The sequence below is a fragment of the Pelobates fuscus genome, chromosome 7 (assembly GCF_036172605.1).
Source record: "Pelobates fuscus isolate aPelFus1 chromosome 7, aPelFus1.pri, whole genome shotgun sequence".
Lineage (NCBI taxonomy): Eukaryota > Metazoa > Chordata > Amphibia > Anura > Pelobatidae > Pelobates > Pelobates fuscus.
Window position 1 is genome coordinate 29,029,494 of NC_086323.1, and position 15,125 is coordinate 29,044,618.

The window sequence follows — 15,125 nt, forward strand, 5'->3', positions numbered from 1 at the left end:
ATGCAATGAACTGTGCTCATAGCATCATAACAAAGGAGTTAACATTGAGGTGCACCGAGCGGACGTCCAAGCTACATTATCTACCACTTTGAGATATTTTTACCCCGCATGCCTAATTTGGAATTTTGCAAGTCAGTTGCCAGCGCTATACAAATACCTCGAGAACACACCACAGAAGCACTGTTAGCCTGAAGCACTCATTGGCTGTAGCGATAAAAGCTGGGCTTCATTTTAATGTTTCTTAAAAACTGCTACTTCGTGGGGATCATGAAATGTACACTTCCTATTGTATTATTTTTCCTGCAGGTTTACATTTAGAAGAATTAATTGCATTTTTTTTTTTTTTTTTTTAGTAGTACATTTTTCCTCTGGTGCAGAAATCTCACAAATAGTTTTCCTACATTTTACATTCAATACTGTTTGCTTATGTTTGTAAATGCTTTACAGCAAATGTAAAAAAAAATAAATAAAAAAAAAATTGTAATATGACGCAGTTACCAGTTTATATATATTTTTTAGAATAGAAAATAAAACAACATTTTGGTTGTAGCCAAATGCTAAATATATATTTGATAGGCTTAGATTTTTATTTTAATTAATGTAAAAACAGAAGGTAGTTTTATGTGTTTATTGTATACAGATACATGGATTCAAAAATAGTGTGTGTGTATGTATATAAAGTATACATACACACAAATAAATATATAGATACAATTTGACCTTTTTTTCTCTCTCTCTCTTTTTTTTTTTTTTTTTTAAAACACCCAGGATATAATGCATATGTAGAATATATCTATACAGAATGTACACAGACCTTTAATCTGAACTAAAATATCTATTATAGATTAATAATATAAGAATTACCACGTTAAAGGGACACTATAGTCACAAAACAACTTTAGCTGAATGAAGCCGTTTTTGTGTGTAGACTCTGAAGTTTCACTGCTCAATTCACAGCCATTTAGGAGGTAAATCACTTTTGTTTCTGTCCCTGCAGCCCTAGCCATACACCCCTGGCTGTGACTTACACAACCTGCATGAAAACCTTTCAAGTAAGTTACATTTCATTTTTAATCAGATGTAACTTACTTTAAAAGTTTATATCTCATGCTCTGTAAATTGAACTTTAATTGCATACAGGAGGCTCCTGTAGCGTCTAGCAAGCTATTACCAGAGTAGGAGATAAGAAATGCTAAAGTAAACCGAATTTGCAATAAAGGAAGTATAAACTTTAGTTTACTCTTTACAGGAAGTGTTTAGGAAGGATGTGCAAGTCACATGCCGGGAGGAGTGACTAGGGCCACATAAACAAAGTAAATTAACTCCTAAATGGCAGAGAATTGAGCAGTGAGACTGCAGGGGCATGATCTATACAACAAAACTGCTTCATTAAGCTAAAGTTGTTTTGGTGACTTTAGTGTCCCTTTAACAAATAAAGTAATAAAATATACATGTATAAAAAAAATTTATAAAAGTCTGCGAAAATCTCTTTGGAGTTTCCCTTCCCTAACAAAGTATGTGTACATAAATCTACCTTTTTAGTTGGTAACCGTCCAGTCAATGTTTGTAAGAAACTTGACGTCTCTGTGTGCGATGACATTCGATTACATCGATCCATTGCCTATGGGTAGGAGATGAATGATTGATGACAGTAGATTAAGGCTTAGTAAATCGACTCTGCCATTTTAAAACATCCCAATGAAGTTTATTTTGTTTTTAACCACGTACGTTCATTTCTTTTTTATACCTTGACTAATTAAAAAAAAAGTAATAATAAAATACTCACACGTAGAAAGAGAAGAAAAAATAATTGTATTATATTGGGGGGCGTTTTGTTAGTTTAAGCATTTCTTCATTATTAAGAAACCGAAATCAACTCCACGTGCATGCAAAAAAGGGACATGCAGTACAGAGGCTTTTTTTTTAGTTTTTTTTTCATTTAGCAGAATGATTTGTTATAGGAATTAAGAAAGATATTTATATTATATATAAAACAAACAAGAGAGAGGTAACTGCACTTTAAAAGGCTGGCTGAGCGTCATGGGAAATGAGTTAAAAACATCTTTAATTTAGTTAAATTAAGTCCAATTAAGTTAATCATTAATGGTCTTATACATTAACTAAAGTTAAAAGAGGCTTTCACCACATTAGCTAAAACACTGTTCATGGGGCGTTATGGTGTTAAATTCCGTTTTTATCTTGGTTTTTAATTTGGTCTGGATGCAAATCCAGTGGTAATAAGATAAGTAGTAAAGTACTTTTTTTTTTTTCCCTGTAAAATTACTAAATTCCTCTAATGCCCTCAATATACTGTTACGCAACCTAAAGTCCATGCTTCTATAACAGCCAAGGAAAAAAAGATATGAGCAAGGAGGAAAATGAAATGAAGAATCAAGATATGGAGGAGATGCAAATGACAAGTAGGACAAGGCTCTTTTTCGATAGAGGTTCTGTCATTCACATGCAACGGCACGTGGCAATCCGTGGTGGGTTCTCTTAAAGCAACAGCAAGAAGAAAATCACAAGGCCACTTCTAGACTGTAGGTTCGTTTTAGCAGGACCCTCTTCGACTCTCACTTGCATTCAGATACTGCGACTGCCAAATTTTTGTCTAATTTTTTATTTTTTAATTTTTTTAGCTTGTCACATTTTACATCCCATTGTTACATTTTAAAGGGCTGCAGAATATGTTGATATTACATGAATTCGAATGATTGCTATAATCTGTTGGTTTTTTTTTTTCTTTAATTTGACATCCAGTGAACTTAATTAAGCACAAAAACTAATTTGAAAGTTGGTGCAATAAATAGTCAAATATATATATTATATTATATTTAGTTTACATATCTCGACCAAAGAAGCTGCTATTTTTGTTTTTTAACAGCTGGGAAAGCTAGCAGTGTGAGTTTACCAATTAAACGATTCCCAGTTCCAAATAAGAATTTTAATTACAGTAATTCCGGTTTGTGATAGTAAATAATGAGAAGCTGTTGCTTTAACAAACCCTTCAGGATCATTCTACAAAGCAGCCCCAAATTGCTTATGAGAAGTGGATGCAGACTGCTACCAGAATCCACAGATCACCTTCAAGGAAAGCAGCTACCACTGAAATGGGCATTGGAGAGGGACAAACACTGACTTTTGCAGAACTAAATACCTTGGTGGCACCTGTAATTCCTACACAGTCTGTAGAAGTGCTTCTCCGCAGACCTTTAAGTGGTGGCCTACTCACCTTAGAGGGAACAATGGCGCTTTTCAGCCCAATACTGCAGATTAGGGTTGTTTTGTAACCACACACATGCCACTGATACAATCACCTCTTTGAAGAATGCAAGACCAAGGAATGTCCAAACAGGAGAGAATTAAGATATAAAGTGATTATTTAGAAACACCACCTGCACAGAGTCAGCACTGGGGCTAGTTCCCCACTGGGTAGCTGTGGGACCACCTGTGTTTACCCAGGAGTTGGAGCGGTCTAAGCCCTGATCACATGGCGGGAGGCAGTTGGAAAAGGAAAGACGTATTAGTTGTTGAACGCTGTATGGCAGGCACATTGAGAGGCAGTATTTTAGCAGCTCAGGGTACAAGACAGAAAAATAGATCAATGCAGTTTACTCATTAGTAATGTTAAAAAGAAAATTAAACCTGGTAAACAAAGTAGTTTCTGTAGCCTAATAAAGACCAATGATGTTCCATGCAATCCGCTAGTTATTTAGTAACAGCAGCTCTGCTAAGCCTTTTAAAAAGGGGACTCCAGGCACCCACACAAGTTAGGAGCAATCTGTAGGTTAGGCTGTACTTTGCTATACTTCGCACATTTGACTACAATTATAGAAACATAGAATGTGACGGCAGACAAGAACCATTCAGCCCATCTAGTCTGCCCAATTTTCAATTACTTTCATTAGTCCCTGGCCTTATCTTATATCTACTATAGCCGTATGCCTATACCATGTCTTATCCTCTATCACTTCAGCTGGAAGGCTATTCAATGCACTCACTACAAAAAAAAATAATAAAAAAAAATAATTAGATTTCCCTATAACCCACCTTTTTGCCCTTCCATCCCAACCAATAGGGCTCTCGTTCTTCTCCTAAAATACGACTGATGTCATGATTTGGGTGCCTGACAGACGGAGTTTCGCTGTTTTCTTTCTGCAGTAGACAGCTGACACTCAAACTAAGATTCTCAGATAGCCCTTGCTGAGCCCACAAAGCACAACTTGTGGAAAAGAGCCTAGCAGTGCTACAGAGGGTTGTGTACCATGATTAGCGGAGTCACATGGTTTGCTGAAAGCTGCAAAGCCTGTGGGGGGATTTGCAGCCAATGTAGAAACCTCAAACGTCAGAATCTTTTTACGTTTGATTAATTTATAGTGGTTTTCATGCACTATCTGTATGTTCTCTCCATGGCCCAGACTCTGATGACAACATAGAAAACCTTTGGTCTTTATAGGGTTAACATAATCTACAGGTTTAATCGGGCCAGGTACAACACCTGATTGTGTGATATTTTTGGACAGGTGTGAAATTGTCTTGCCCTGTCCTTGCCAAAATTGGCAATACATAACACAGATTGGTGGAAATCTTCAAATCTTCTCGACTGGTACAGAAATGGTTAACTCAACTACAGTTTCCACTTCTGTTGCAAGTCTTAAAGGTAGAATAACAGAAAAATTCACAAAAAGGCAAACATGTACAGTAACCATTAGCAAATATACATATTAACATTATTACCAGTTCTTGGTGAAACTGTGCTATTGAGTTACAGACTCTATTAATCCTGGCTGTTAGGGACCAAATGCTCCATAATGGCTGAGAACAACCGTAGAGAAACTCAGGAGTCTTTCAACCAGAACATCTCAAAACCCTCTCTGAGATGCAGTCAAAGAGAGACCACACGGCAGACTTATAGTTATCAGTGATATTTTGTTACCTATATTTAAAATGCTAAAGCTTTAAACATTGCTTTAAAGAGACAGACCAAACATGGCTTAATTTGTAGAAAATAAAGTTGTTGTGAAACCCCAGTGAAATGTTAATCATCAGTAAGGCAACATCTACTGAAGAAGGGACCACTTAGAGCCAGGACTTTTTAGGCAAAAGTATTGTCAAAATTCCAGTCTTAAACTTAACAAATAAAGTTTTTATTTTTATTGAAAGGAAAACTAAAAGAAAAATACAATCTGAGAGTATAGGTTCTGTCTAGGGAGGACCTACAAGCAGAAAGAAAATAAAAAAAAATTCATAAGGAAATCTTTTATATCCTGGTACAAGTAACGTGAAATATTGCTGAATAATCAAGAAAAGAGGACACCACCAACACTTATTGAGTGTAGGACAGGGGGCAGACACTAGTACAGCTCAACCTGTAACACACTGTGTAAATTGCATGTGTATCCTGCTCTCAGACATTTCAAAAAGGTCAAGGGTGTTCAACCAGCAAGATTTCGAAACACCACGTCGGTCCCAGCACTTTCGTGTGTATCACTCTCTCTCTCTCTCTACGATGATGAAATAAAGGCACACAATACACTTCTCTGCTAAAGCACTTCATTTTTATTTTTACAGTAAAACCTAACCACTAAGATTTTCCATAGACTTTTTAAACTCTGGACACCAATCCATGTGGTAACCACCTGATGCATTTTTCTCATTGCATCATAACTCCACCCCTTTAACCATGCCTCGTCTTTTTCACAAAATGCCTTTTGTTGTGAGGTCACTGTACGCTGAAATGCTGAGGGGACTCTACCCCCACAGATAATCAATACCATTATTTGAAAGCTGTGCTAAGGGGGCAAATAATAAGAGCACTGTGATTGGCTGTCAGGCAGAGTCATATCAGCAGGTTGGCTCGCACTGATCTCTCATTGGCTGAGCTGCATATGTACTCGGAGTACCTTCAAACAGGAAGATGTTTTGTGACAAGGGAAGGTAAACCTTTTTTTTTTCTAAAGATATTTGAATGCACTTAATTTGTGTGCCTGGAGTGTCTCTTGGAAATTCCAGTGTTAGATCAGAGATTACATACTAGCTGGCTCATATCCTCTTTCATGACATCGTAAAACCACAATACCTGCCAAGTCCAGGCGGTTCTACTTCATGGAAACCGTCAATATATGTTATTAATTAATATGTTTCTTCATGGATTTATTTCAGATGTACTGAGTATACCACCAATTGCTGCACTGTGGATATAGCCTCATTGCTTTGTGCCTTTTGCAGCAAGTAAGACCTCATGTATTCCCTAAAGGAATATAATAACTGCTGAGGGTTCAATGGCTGGTTTTATGTTGCCTCACCTTGTTGCCAATTATTGACCTCACTTCATCGTCGGGTGATGTGGGGGTTCCGGATATATCAGGGTTGCTGTTGCTAAGACTTCTGGATCGGTTCAAATTAAGACTTGCTGGTCTGTTTGCAGACCTAGCCATTGTGGCATAGTGCATTGATCCACCTAAGCCACCAGGACCTGTATTTCAAATAAAATATGAAGATTTAAAATAAATAAATAAATACCAAGTATGTGTATGTGTAAATAAAAATACAAATAAACCCTGCACTCCAACATACAAAAAGAGAACAGTACCTGGTGCTCTGGTGGCTCAGTTATGAATAAAGGAAAATACCGGCACTCAAGGATTTTCAAAGTTTACTTCTCCAATAGTAAGTCAAGAATCGACGTTTCAGCTCCTCTAGGAAGCTTTCATCAGGACACAAAGACCTCTGTGTCCTGATGAAAGCTCCCTAGAGGAGCTGAAACGTTGATTCTTGACTTAATATTGGAGAAGTAAACTTTGAAAATCCTTGATAATATTTAGAAGTCCGTTATGTTATGGTGTGTTCATGGGTGGTATGCTATGGCTTTTTAAAACAAACCTATGAAATATCACTAAAACCAAAACGTACATAAATTAGTATAAATCTTTTCTCGTGGCAATGCACAAAAATTAATTAGTTAATGTGTCGGTTAAAAAAAAGCAAACTTTGTATAAGTAATATTCCATAAAAAGAGCACGTCAGACCACTTAAAAAAATAATAATATAAAAATAATGTATTGTCATTACCACCGAATGATTTATTGAAAAGAGAAATTAGTTTGTAGCTGGCAGGAAGTTGGTGGCTGAAATGTTGGTTTAGTGATTCAATTCTTACTATGTCTGTAGCTAAACTAAAACTGAATCCAATTATGCTGTTGAACAAACTACCAGCTCATGTCACCTTCCTAGCTTATGGTCACTTGGTCATTGAACACTAATGCTTAGTTACCAGGATCTCTACAAAATCACTGGAGAAAGTTCTATTGTATTTTAAGCTTTTTGTCTTCTATTGTTTTTTGTTTTCCCTTTGCTCTAAGGAAAGATGTATAGACTATTATATATAATATTTATTGCGGAGTTCTATTGATTTTATTTCTAGAATAATCTACACTCTTGGTCTGTACTTAATAAATAATGCCATAAAAATAATTGGTATCTACAGAGCACCTTCTAAAATGCCTGATAAAAAAAAATCTATAGCAAGAACAAAACTGTGTAGGGATAACCCTCCTTCGTTACCTGGCGATGGCGAGTTTGGATCGGGGTTTGGCAGTCGGAAAACATAATGGATGAAGGAAGCGAGTAGGTTATTTCTGCCGTGTTGATCGTGATTTCCTTCCAAGTTTTTGTACAGTCTGTTTGTGATAGAAGCCATCGCCTCGAATGAAGCTTGACCTAGGTTAACTAACAAGGACAATTTAATGCGTCATTCTGATGTGCCAAGGGTTGAGCAGTAATCCTTTACACTACAGAACTGCCTGCATTATGAACAATCAGACGCCACCACTGATTTTTATTCAAGCCCAGTGCTAAAAGTTCAGCTGTTCCGGCATATTACTTTTAACTTACCTATTTGGCCAGCAATAACAGGAGGTCTTACAACCAAAAGAATCAATTTATCTAGGAGAAGGTGCAGAAATCGGACCACTGGCTCCAACTGTGCAGAACTCAGGGCCAGAATGCTGCTTTTCAACTCGCTCTCCAAACTGTTTTCCATGATTCGCATGTCTCCAATTCTAACAGGGAACATGTGCTCTTCCAGCGCATGAACCAGGGCAAAGAACTTGTCAAGGTAGGAATCCTAAAATAACATTGCATATGTTAGCACCACCAGAATCGTTAGAGATAAAAACAAATAAAAAACAAATACAAGGGTCAACCTTTAAGAATAATATGACCTTTAAAGAGACACTAAGCACCAAAACCACTACATATTAATGTAGTGGTTTTGGTGCAAACATGTTGGCTCTTTTCTCAGACAGACAACGTAAAACAAAACAAGAATGCTTACATATGGCCAGCAACATGCTTCTAGTGACTGCCAAGCAGACAGCCACAAGATACACTTCCTCCTTACAATCCTTCTAACTTTGATTGTTTTCACCATGACGCTGAGTGCAGCTAAACTCTCTCAAAGAGAAGCTTTGGATTCAGTGCTTCCCATAGAGATAGGCATTGGATTCCCATAGAGAGGCATTGGATTGAAGGATCTCAGCCCCATGTGTACTCAAAGCTTCCTACGAGACGCACCTAACTGGACAGAGGTCACCATGACCGAGTTTACATTTTTTGGATCTAGCTACATAGAGAAGACTGCCCTGGCACTGGAATACAGGTGGTAAGTTATGTTTTTTAGGTTTTTTTCTTTTACCAAAGTGGGACAAGTAACTCTACTAAGTAATACACATTTATGTACTATTAGAAGTTAGATAGTTCCTTTAAAGAAAGCATCATAAGCATGACCGTTTAATATACTGATTATCTGAGGTTGGGCTGCAAGGAGCGTTTGGGTGCTGTCCACCAATATGTTTTTGTAAAGGGTCAAAAAAAAAAAAGCCAGGGCTCTCCCGGCATGTAAAGACTCCTTGTACCATTACTGCTACAATACACTGTTGTGGCTATGGTGCAAATACTAGTCAGAATTCCAATGATATCCATAATTACACAAAGAGAGAAGAAAAAAACAAAAGCCAAGAGAAAAGTTAATGCAAGGCTTCACTGACACTGCAAGAATAGTGTAAACAAAGCTAGATTTATACTGTACTAACACTGAATTAAAACGTGTCTCAATGAACGTCTGATTGTGTAGCAGGTCATTCGATTTTGCACAGGATTTGATTTGGATACTATGCCAAGGTCAACTGTTTCTGATTATTGCAAAACAGAGGCCCTGAAAATCTATGTGTGGTGTACAAGGGTTGCACTGGGAAAAAGGGCACTGCCTAGAGATCAGTTATTGTGTAATACACACATTTCTGTGTGTATTACATGTTCAGCGCACTATTGTGTAACCTGCTATACCTCCCAAGTATCCTGCATCTAGTGGGACAGTCCTTTATTTGGAATTCTTGCCACAGATAATTCCTACATGGGTCTTCTGCTTCTAGGAGAACCAAAGAAAACCCCACAAACTGCATCGTGTACATGACCGAGTACACTCATAGAAACATAGAATGTGACGGCAGATAAGAACCATTCGGCCCATCTAGTCTGCCCAATTTTCTAAATACTTTCATTAGTCCCTGGCCTTATCTTATAGTTAGGATAGCCTTATGCCTATCCCACGCATGCTTAAACTCCTTTACTGTGTTAACTTCTACCACTTCAGCTGGAAGGCTATTCCATGCATCCACTACCCTCTCAGTAAAGTAATACTTCCTGATATTTTTAAACCTTTGCCCCTCTAATTTAAGACTATGTCCTCTTTTTGTGATAGTTTTTCTTCTTTTAAATATAGTCTCTTCCTTTACTGCGTTGATTCCTTTTATGACCGCTCATGGTCAGATGTGAACAACTGTCGAATGTGCAGGTCTCTGGTTGTGAACTTGCAAGTAATGTCAACTAACATGCTCCTGTGTTGTAGCATGTGTCACTTGCATACCCCTACCATTGCCAGGTCCCCTCCCATTCAGATTTCATGGTGACAAAAGGTATGTGAATATGTAAACCATAAATAACACAATAAGTTCTGATGAGAAAACAACATGTCGGGATGTGAGGGAAGAATATCATTGATTGGGGAGAAAATCCATAGGTTGCTTAACTTATAAAGGCTTAAAAGCATCACTAACATTTATGGATCTGTGAAAAAGACTACGATGCATCATGTTCAATAAATCTTACATTAAAGGTAGTACTGGTGTCCATGCCTGCCTAGAAAATATTTAGACAGTTTTCCTGCTGTCAAAGTAAAATTATATAAGGATTTAGTGGCTAATATCTTGTTTATATGTTATGGCAACAATCTATTTTTCAGAGACATTTAACACATGATTCCTGAGAAAGCTCAATGGATACAAACATAGGTAAAATGTAGTAAAAAAATAAAATTTAAAAAAGGCAAAGACTCATAATATTCTATAGCACGTTTCACAAAGCAAAGCGAAAAATTCAACTCATCTCATATTGGACATTTCTCTTACAATTACCTGAGTGTGAACAGAGGATACTGAAACTACTTCAACATTGAACACTCCTTTGTGGTTATCCACCCATTTCATCCCTGGAAGAGGAACCTAGAAAATAAAATGTGCAGAGATGTTTTTTTTTGTGTGAAAAGCTAGATATTCTGGGCCCAAGCCTTGAAGGGTTCATCTTTGCAGGAGGGAAACAAAAATCAACAAAAACATGAATATAAAAAGACTACATACAAGATTTCACACACTGTAAGAAATGCCTTTCAGAGTCTCTGATTACAAAAAACAAACAAAACAAAAAAACACGACTGACGTACCTCTGGGGAGAGCACAGAGTAGGCCTGTGGCGGTTTTTCTAAAGACACAGGAAGGCAGAACTGACCAGTCTTCAGGCGGCCATTTTGAAGCATTGGAATCCACTGAAAACCAAGATAAGAGAAAGTCACTATAGAGTGCTGGTGCAAATGAAAAGGATTAAACACTAAAATAGACATAAAGACAGGCTTTGTACCCAGCAGGAACAATCAATATCTTGGAACAAGATATATACATTCCCAGTAGGATTTAGAGGGGACCATGCAATCTACCACACAGAACAGGTGGAGATGACAGAAGCATTTAGGTATATAAAAGGAACCATGTAGGTATATAGAAGAAACCTATACACTGCGCTGGCAAAATCACTAGCACATGTACATCTTAATCAAAATCCTTACCAGAGGATCTAATCTGCCTACTCCACCATATCTACCTCAATACATGCAACAGTTGCATTAGTAGATGTCTTATCCAGGAAGGAAGCATGGTGCGTTCCACAGTGCACTCTTCACTACTTTACTGCAAACTTTAATTTATTTTTAAAGCCTCCCACATTGCTTGGCATTGCAATGTAAGAGACTGCATGTGTCAGCAGCCAGCATGTTTGTACTTTGAGCTTCAAGTAGGGGGAATGAACAGGTACAAAGGAATTATTAAAGGGAATTGCAAAGGGTACTAATTAACATAATAATTTTCTCAACAACTCAAAATTAATATATATAGGTTCAAACATTATTATTGTGCATCATATTCACTTTGGGCACAGTAATTCTCAGGAACTTTTTTTCTTACAATTGTCCCTGAATTCCCTGCTTAACATACAAATAAGAACAGAGAAGCAATGTCTTTCAGACTTCATTTCGGCAGGCCCCTTCTCATTGAAGATACACGGTGGTTGCAATCACAATGATCCATCCGTCCAATGCTTCTCTACGAGAAACACAGAATCCAATGCTTCTCAGAGAAAAGCACTGCAGACACTAGATACCAAACAGATTCAATAACTGGCTTCACTGAAAGACAAGTCAAAAGTCTGTAACCCCCGGGTTAGGTTTAAAACAAGATTGTTAAGATTAATGAGATTCATTTAACATTAAGGGTCTTAAAGAATATGAGTAGTTTCAGACTTTTGGCTCACCAAGTATTTTCCAGGTGTTCGGACAACAAAATGTACCAATGTAATTTGGAGCACATCTATATGCTTTGTTGTATTTTGCATGAGATTACACAACACTAAATAGAAATGATAAAGAATGTATTGTCCGTACGGTATAGCCGACTGGGGTCTCCAGTGGCGTATTCTGCTTCTGCTGGCAGCTGACATGGTAAAATGTAAAAAGCAAATGATGGTGGTCCGTTAGCGTGGCTGGAAGCTTAATCTTGATTTCTTCGTGGAAATCTGGAGATCTGTACGAAGAACAAGGTTAGTGAGAATTAGACGAGAGAGGCTGGATGCTGTGGGTACTTATGTACTTGTAAATACCCTCCCATCGCACTGTACGAGAGAGAGCTGCGTCATCAAAGTTCTCACGACCCATTAAATTCCAAGTCTCACCTGTTATGGTAAACAACTGCTGTGTAGGCTTCCTTTGAAAATTCTGGGCAACTAGACTTTCCAAAGATGACCTACGGAATGAAAACGCAGAATTTAGATGATGGGAAATCACATTGGCCTGAAGTAAAGGTGCCACTGGCACATTGGCTGATATATGCAGATTGTGTCATATTCCTTACCGGCATGGCATTACTTGGATCTTCTCCATTCATGAATTGGATTTTTACAGTAATGTTTCTCGCGGATCCTTGTCGATTGGCAAAATTAAGGCTTTGTGGATAGATGTACAGGATATTCCTGTGGAGATGATGAATAGCAAGATCTTCTGATTAAACCACTCAAATTACATTTCAATTATGCAGTTCAAACACACTCTACAATACTTTAACAAGAAAACAGGACACTGCACAGGAAGCAATACTCTCAGACTTTTTGTTTTCGTACTTATTACATACTTATTACATACTTTTTTCAGCACAAAAGTAACCTAGTCAACATTTAAAGAAATGTGTATGTTTTAATGTTAGCGCCCCACCATAGAATAAATTTGAAGCATACTATTATTTTATTTATTCATTCATTCAGCTAGGTTAGTTTATGTAAGGTTTTGGATACACAGAATTCCAAACATTGTCCAATTCTAAATAGAGTAAATGAACCTTTGAAACTACCGCTAGTAAAATTATTCCAAAATGTACTCTTATTAAATATATAAACATTATAAAACAGTCCTATTGATAGATTTGTACTATATAAACCATCAGCAGTTAGTTAGACAGCAAAACAACACTACGCAAAATCTCTTTTGAACAATATTACTTTGGTGTAATCAAAATGTGCCACTAGGTGGAGCTCTGCGGGTCTGAATGTCTTCTGAAACATTTTAGGAGTACAGTATGGTTGCCTACAAAGGTCTATCTGCTTCTCTACTTCAAGTTCTCTAAATTCTATTTATTTATTTTTTTTAAAGTTCTGACCCTTCAAATGTTGTCATCTATGGACTTTCTAAGTCGGTGGGCTGGGAATCAATTTTTCAGGACAATGCTATATTTAAATTCCAATGAAATTGTGAAAACTATTACAAATTGTTATTTGTTAATTGCGCAAAAAACAAAACATAAAAGGGTTAAAGAAACAAAATTACCGCAACGGAGTAAAAGCATCAATTGACCTTTATTGAATGAAGAAGTAAGCGATGGAAGGGTTAGATACGCAAACCATAGTAACAGATGTCCTATAGAATGTAAGCTCGATTGAGCAGGGTCCTCTTCAACCTATTGTTCCTTTAAGTTTTTTTGTAATTGTCCTATTTATAGTTAAATCCCCCATCTGGAGTGTGAACCAAGGACAGGTGTCCAGGGAACACTAGTGAGATACTGGTCTGAGTTGTTAGTCACTTAAAAATAAAAAATCATTTAATCGGTATACAAAACCATGAACTTAAAGTAAATGTAAAAAGAAAAGAATATAAAAAGTGAAAAATAGTAAATAATAAGTGCACTCCAACAGGGAGGAGGGTAGAAAGGTAGCTCAGGGAGCTCAGGGATGAGCTTAGGTAGTGGGTAAAAGGAGGTAGAAGTAGTTTGTAGCTACATAATAGTCCTATGCAAGAGTAAACTGCTTTCTACAGAAATGGACATGAGCTATAGTGGCTACTACGAGAACCTCTCCAATACCCAGAGCAACAATGTACACAAACTGGTAAACTCCAGGATACTGTAACAGCCTGTGTGATATAGAATACTTCACACCTGCTATAGAAATTGAATAAATCCTTGGAGTGTGCAAACAGCCCGTTAGTAGAACCCCAGTATTAGGTTACATAAGAGGATAAAGTCCTAGACCCGTGTTACAAATTGCTTCACACTATCTCCTAAGGTACAATATATCCTCAAAGGCTAGTGCCCTATCTGTGCCAAATCCGAGGTATAAACTCATACTGAACCCTGAATAACGCTCCAAACCGGCTACCAACCCTCCTTGCCCTGATTAAACACCCAAAACAATGGTGAAGAAAAAAGTGCTGTGCTTTAAAAGAACATTACTTCTGCCTAACGCGTTTCGGCGCTAAAGAGAGCGCCTTTCTCAAAGGCTATCAACGGAGAACTGACTCCGGACTCGTGTTCTCCGTTGATAGCCTTTGAGAAAGGCGCTCTCTTTAGCGCCGAAACGCGTTAGGCAGAAGTAATGTTCTTTTAAAGCACAGCACTTTTTTCTTCACCATTGTTTTGGGTGTTTAATCAGGGCAAGGAGGGTTGGTAGCCGGTTTGGAGCGTTATTCAGGGTTCAGTATGAGTTTATACCTCGGATTTGGCACAGATAGGGCACTAGCCTTTGAGGATATATTGTACCTTAGGAGATAGTGTGAAGCAATTTGTAACACGGGTCTAGGACTTTATCCTCTTATGTAACCTAATACTGGGGTTCTACTAACGGGCTGTTTGCACACTCCAAGGATTTATTCAATTTCTATAGCAGGTGTGAAGTATTCTATATCACACAGGCTGTTACAGTATCCTGGAGTTTACCAGTTTGTGTACATTGTTGCTCTGGGTATTGGAGAGGTTCTCGTAGTAGCCACTATAGCTCATGTCCATTTCTGTAGAAAGCAGTTTACTCTTGCATAGGACTATTATGTAGCTACAAACTACTTCTACCTCCTTTTACCCACTACCTAAGCTCATCCCTGAGCTCCCTGAGCTACCTTTCTACCCTCCTCCCTGTTGGAGTGCACTTATTATTTACTATTTTTCACTTTTTATATTCTTTTCTTTTTACATTTACTTTAAGTT

At 37.5% G+C, this 15,125-nt stretch overlaps 1 protein-coding gene across 8 annotated transcripts in view; it reads right to left on the reverse strand.

Moving 5' to 3' along the window:
- DOCK7 (dedicator of cytokinesis 7) overlaps positions 1-15,125 on the reverse strand; it is a 137,910-nt gene that overhangs the window by 46,927 nt on the left and 75,858 nt on the right. For 4 of the 8 annotated variants that reach the window (XM_063427853.1, XM_063427852.1, XM_063427851.1 and 1 more), the window contains exons 15-24: positions 12,513-12,630; positions 12,334-12,404; positions 12,047-12,185; positions 10,778-10,879; positions 10,473-10,559; positions 7,894-8,125; positions 7,564-7,728; positions 6,306-6,475; positions 3,396-3,482; positions 1,535-1,621 (exon numbers count right to left, since the gene is read on the reverse strand). In XM_063427853.1, coding sequence (XP_063283923.1) covers positions 1,535-1,621; positions 3,396-3,482; positions 6,306-6,475; positions 7,564-7,728; positions 7,894-8,125; positions 10,473-10,559; positions 10,778-10,879; positions 12,047-12,185; positions 12,334-12,404; positions 12,513-12,630 — 1,258 coding nt within the window. The remainder of the gene's footprint in view (positions 1-1,534; positions 1,622-3,395; positions 3,483-6,305; positions 6,476-7,563; positions 7,729-7,893; positions 8,126-10,472; positions 10,560-10,777; positions 10,880-12,046; positions 12,186-12,333; positions 12,405-12,512; positions 12,631-15,125) is intronic. The other 4 variants (XM_063427858.1, XM_063427857.1, XM_063427854.1 and 1 more) reach the window with 2 other exon arrangements.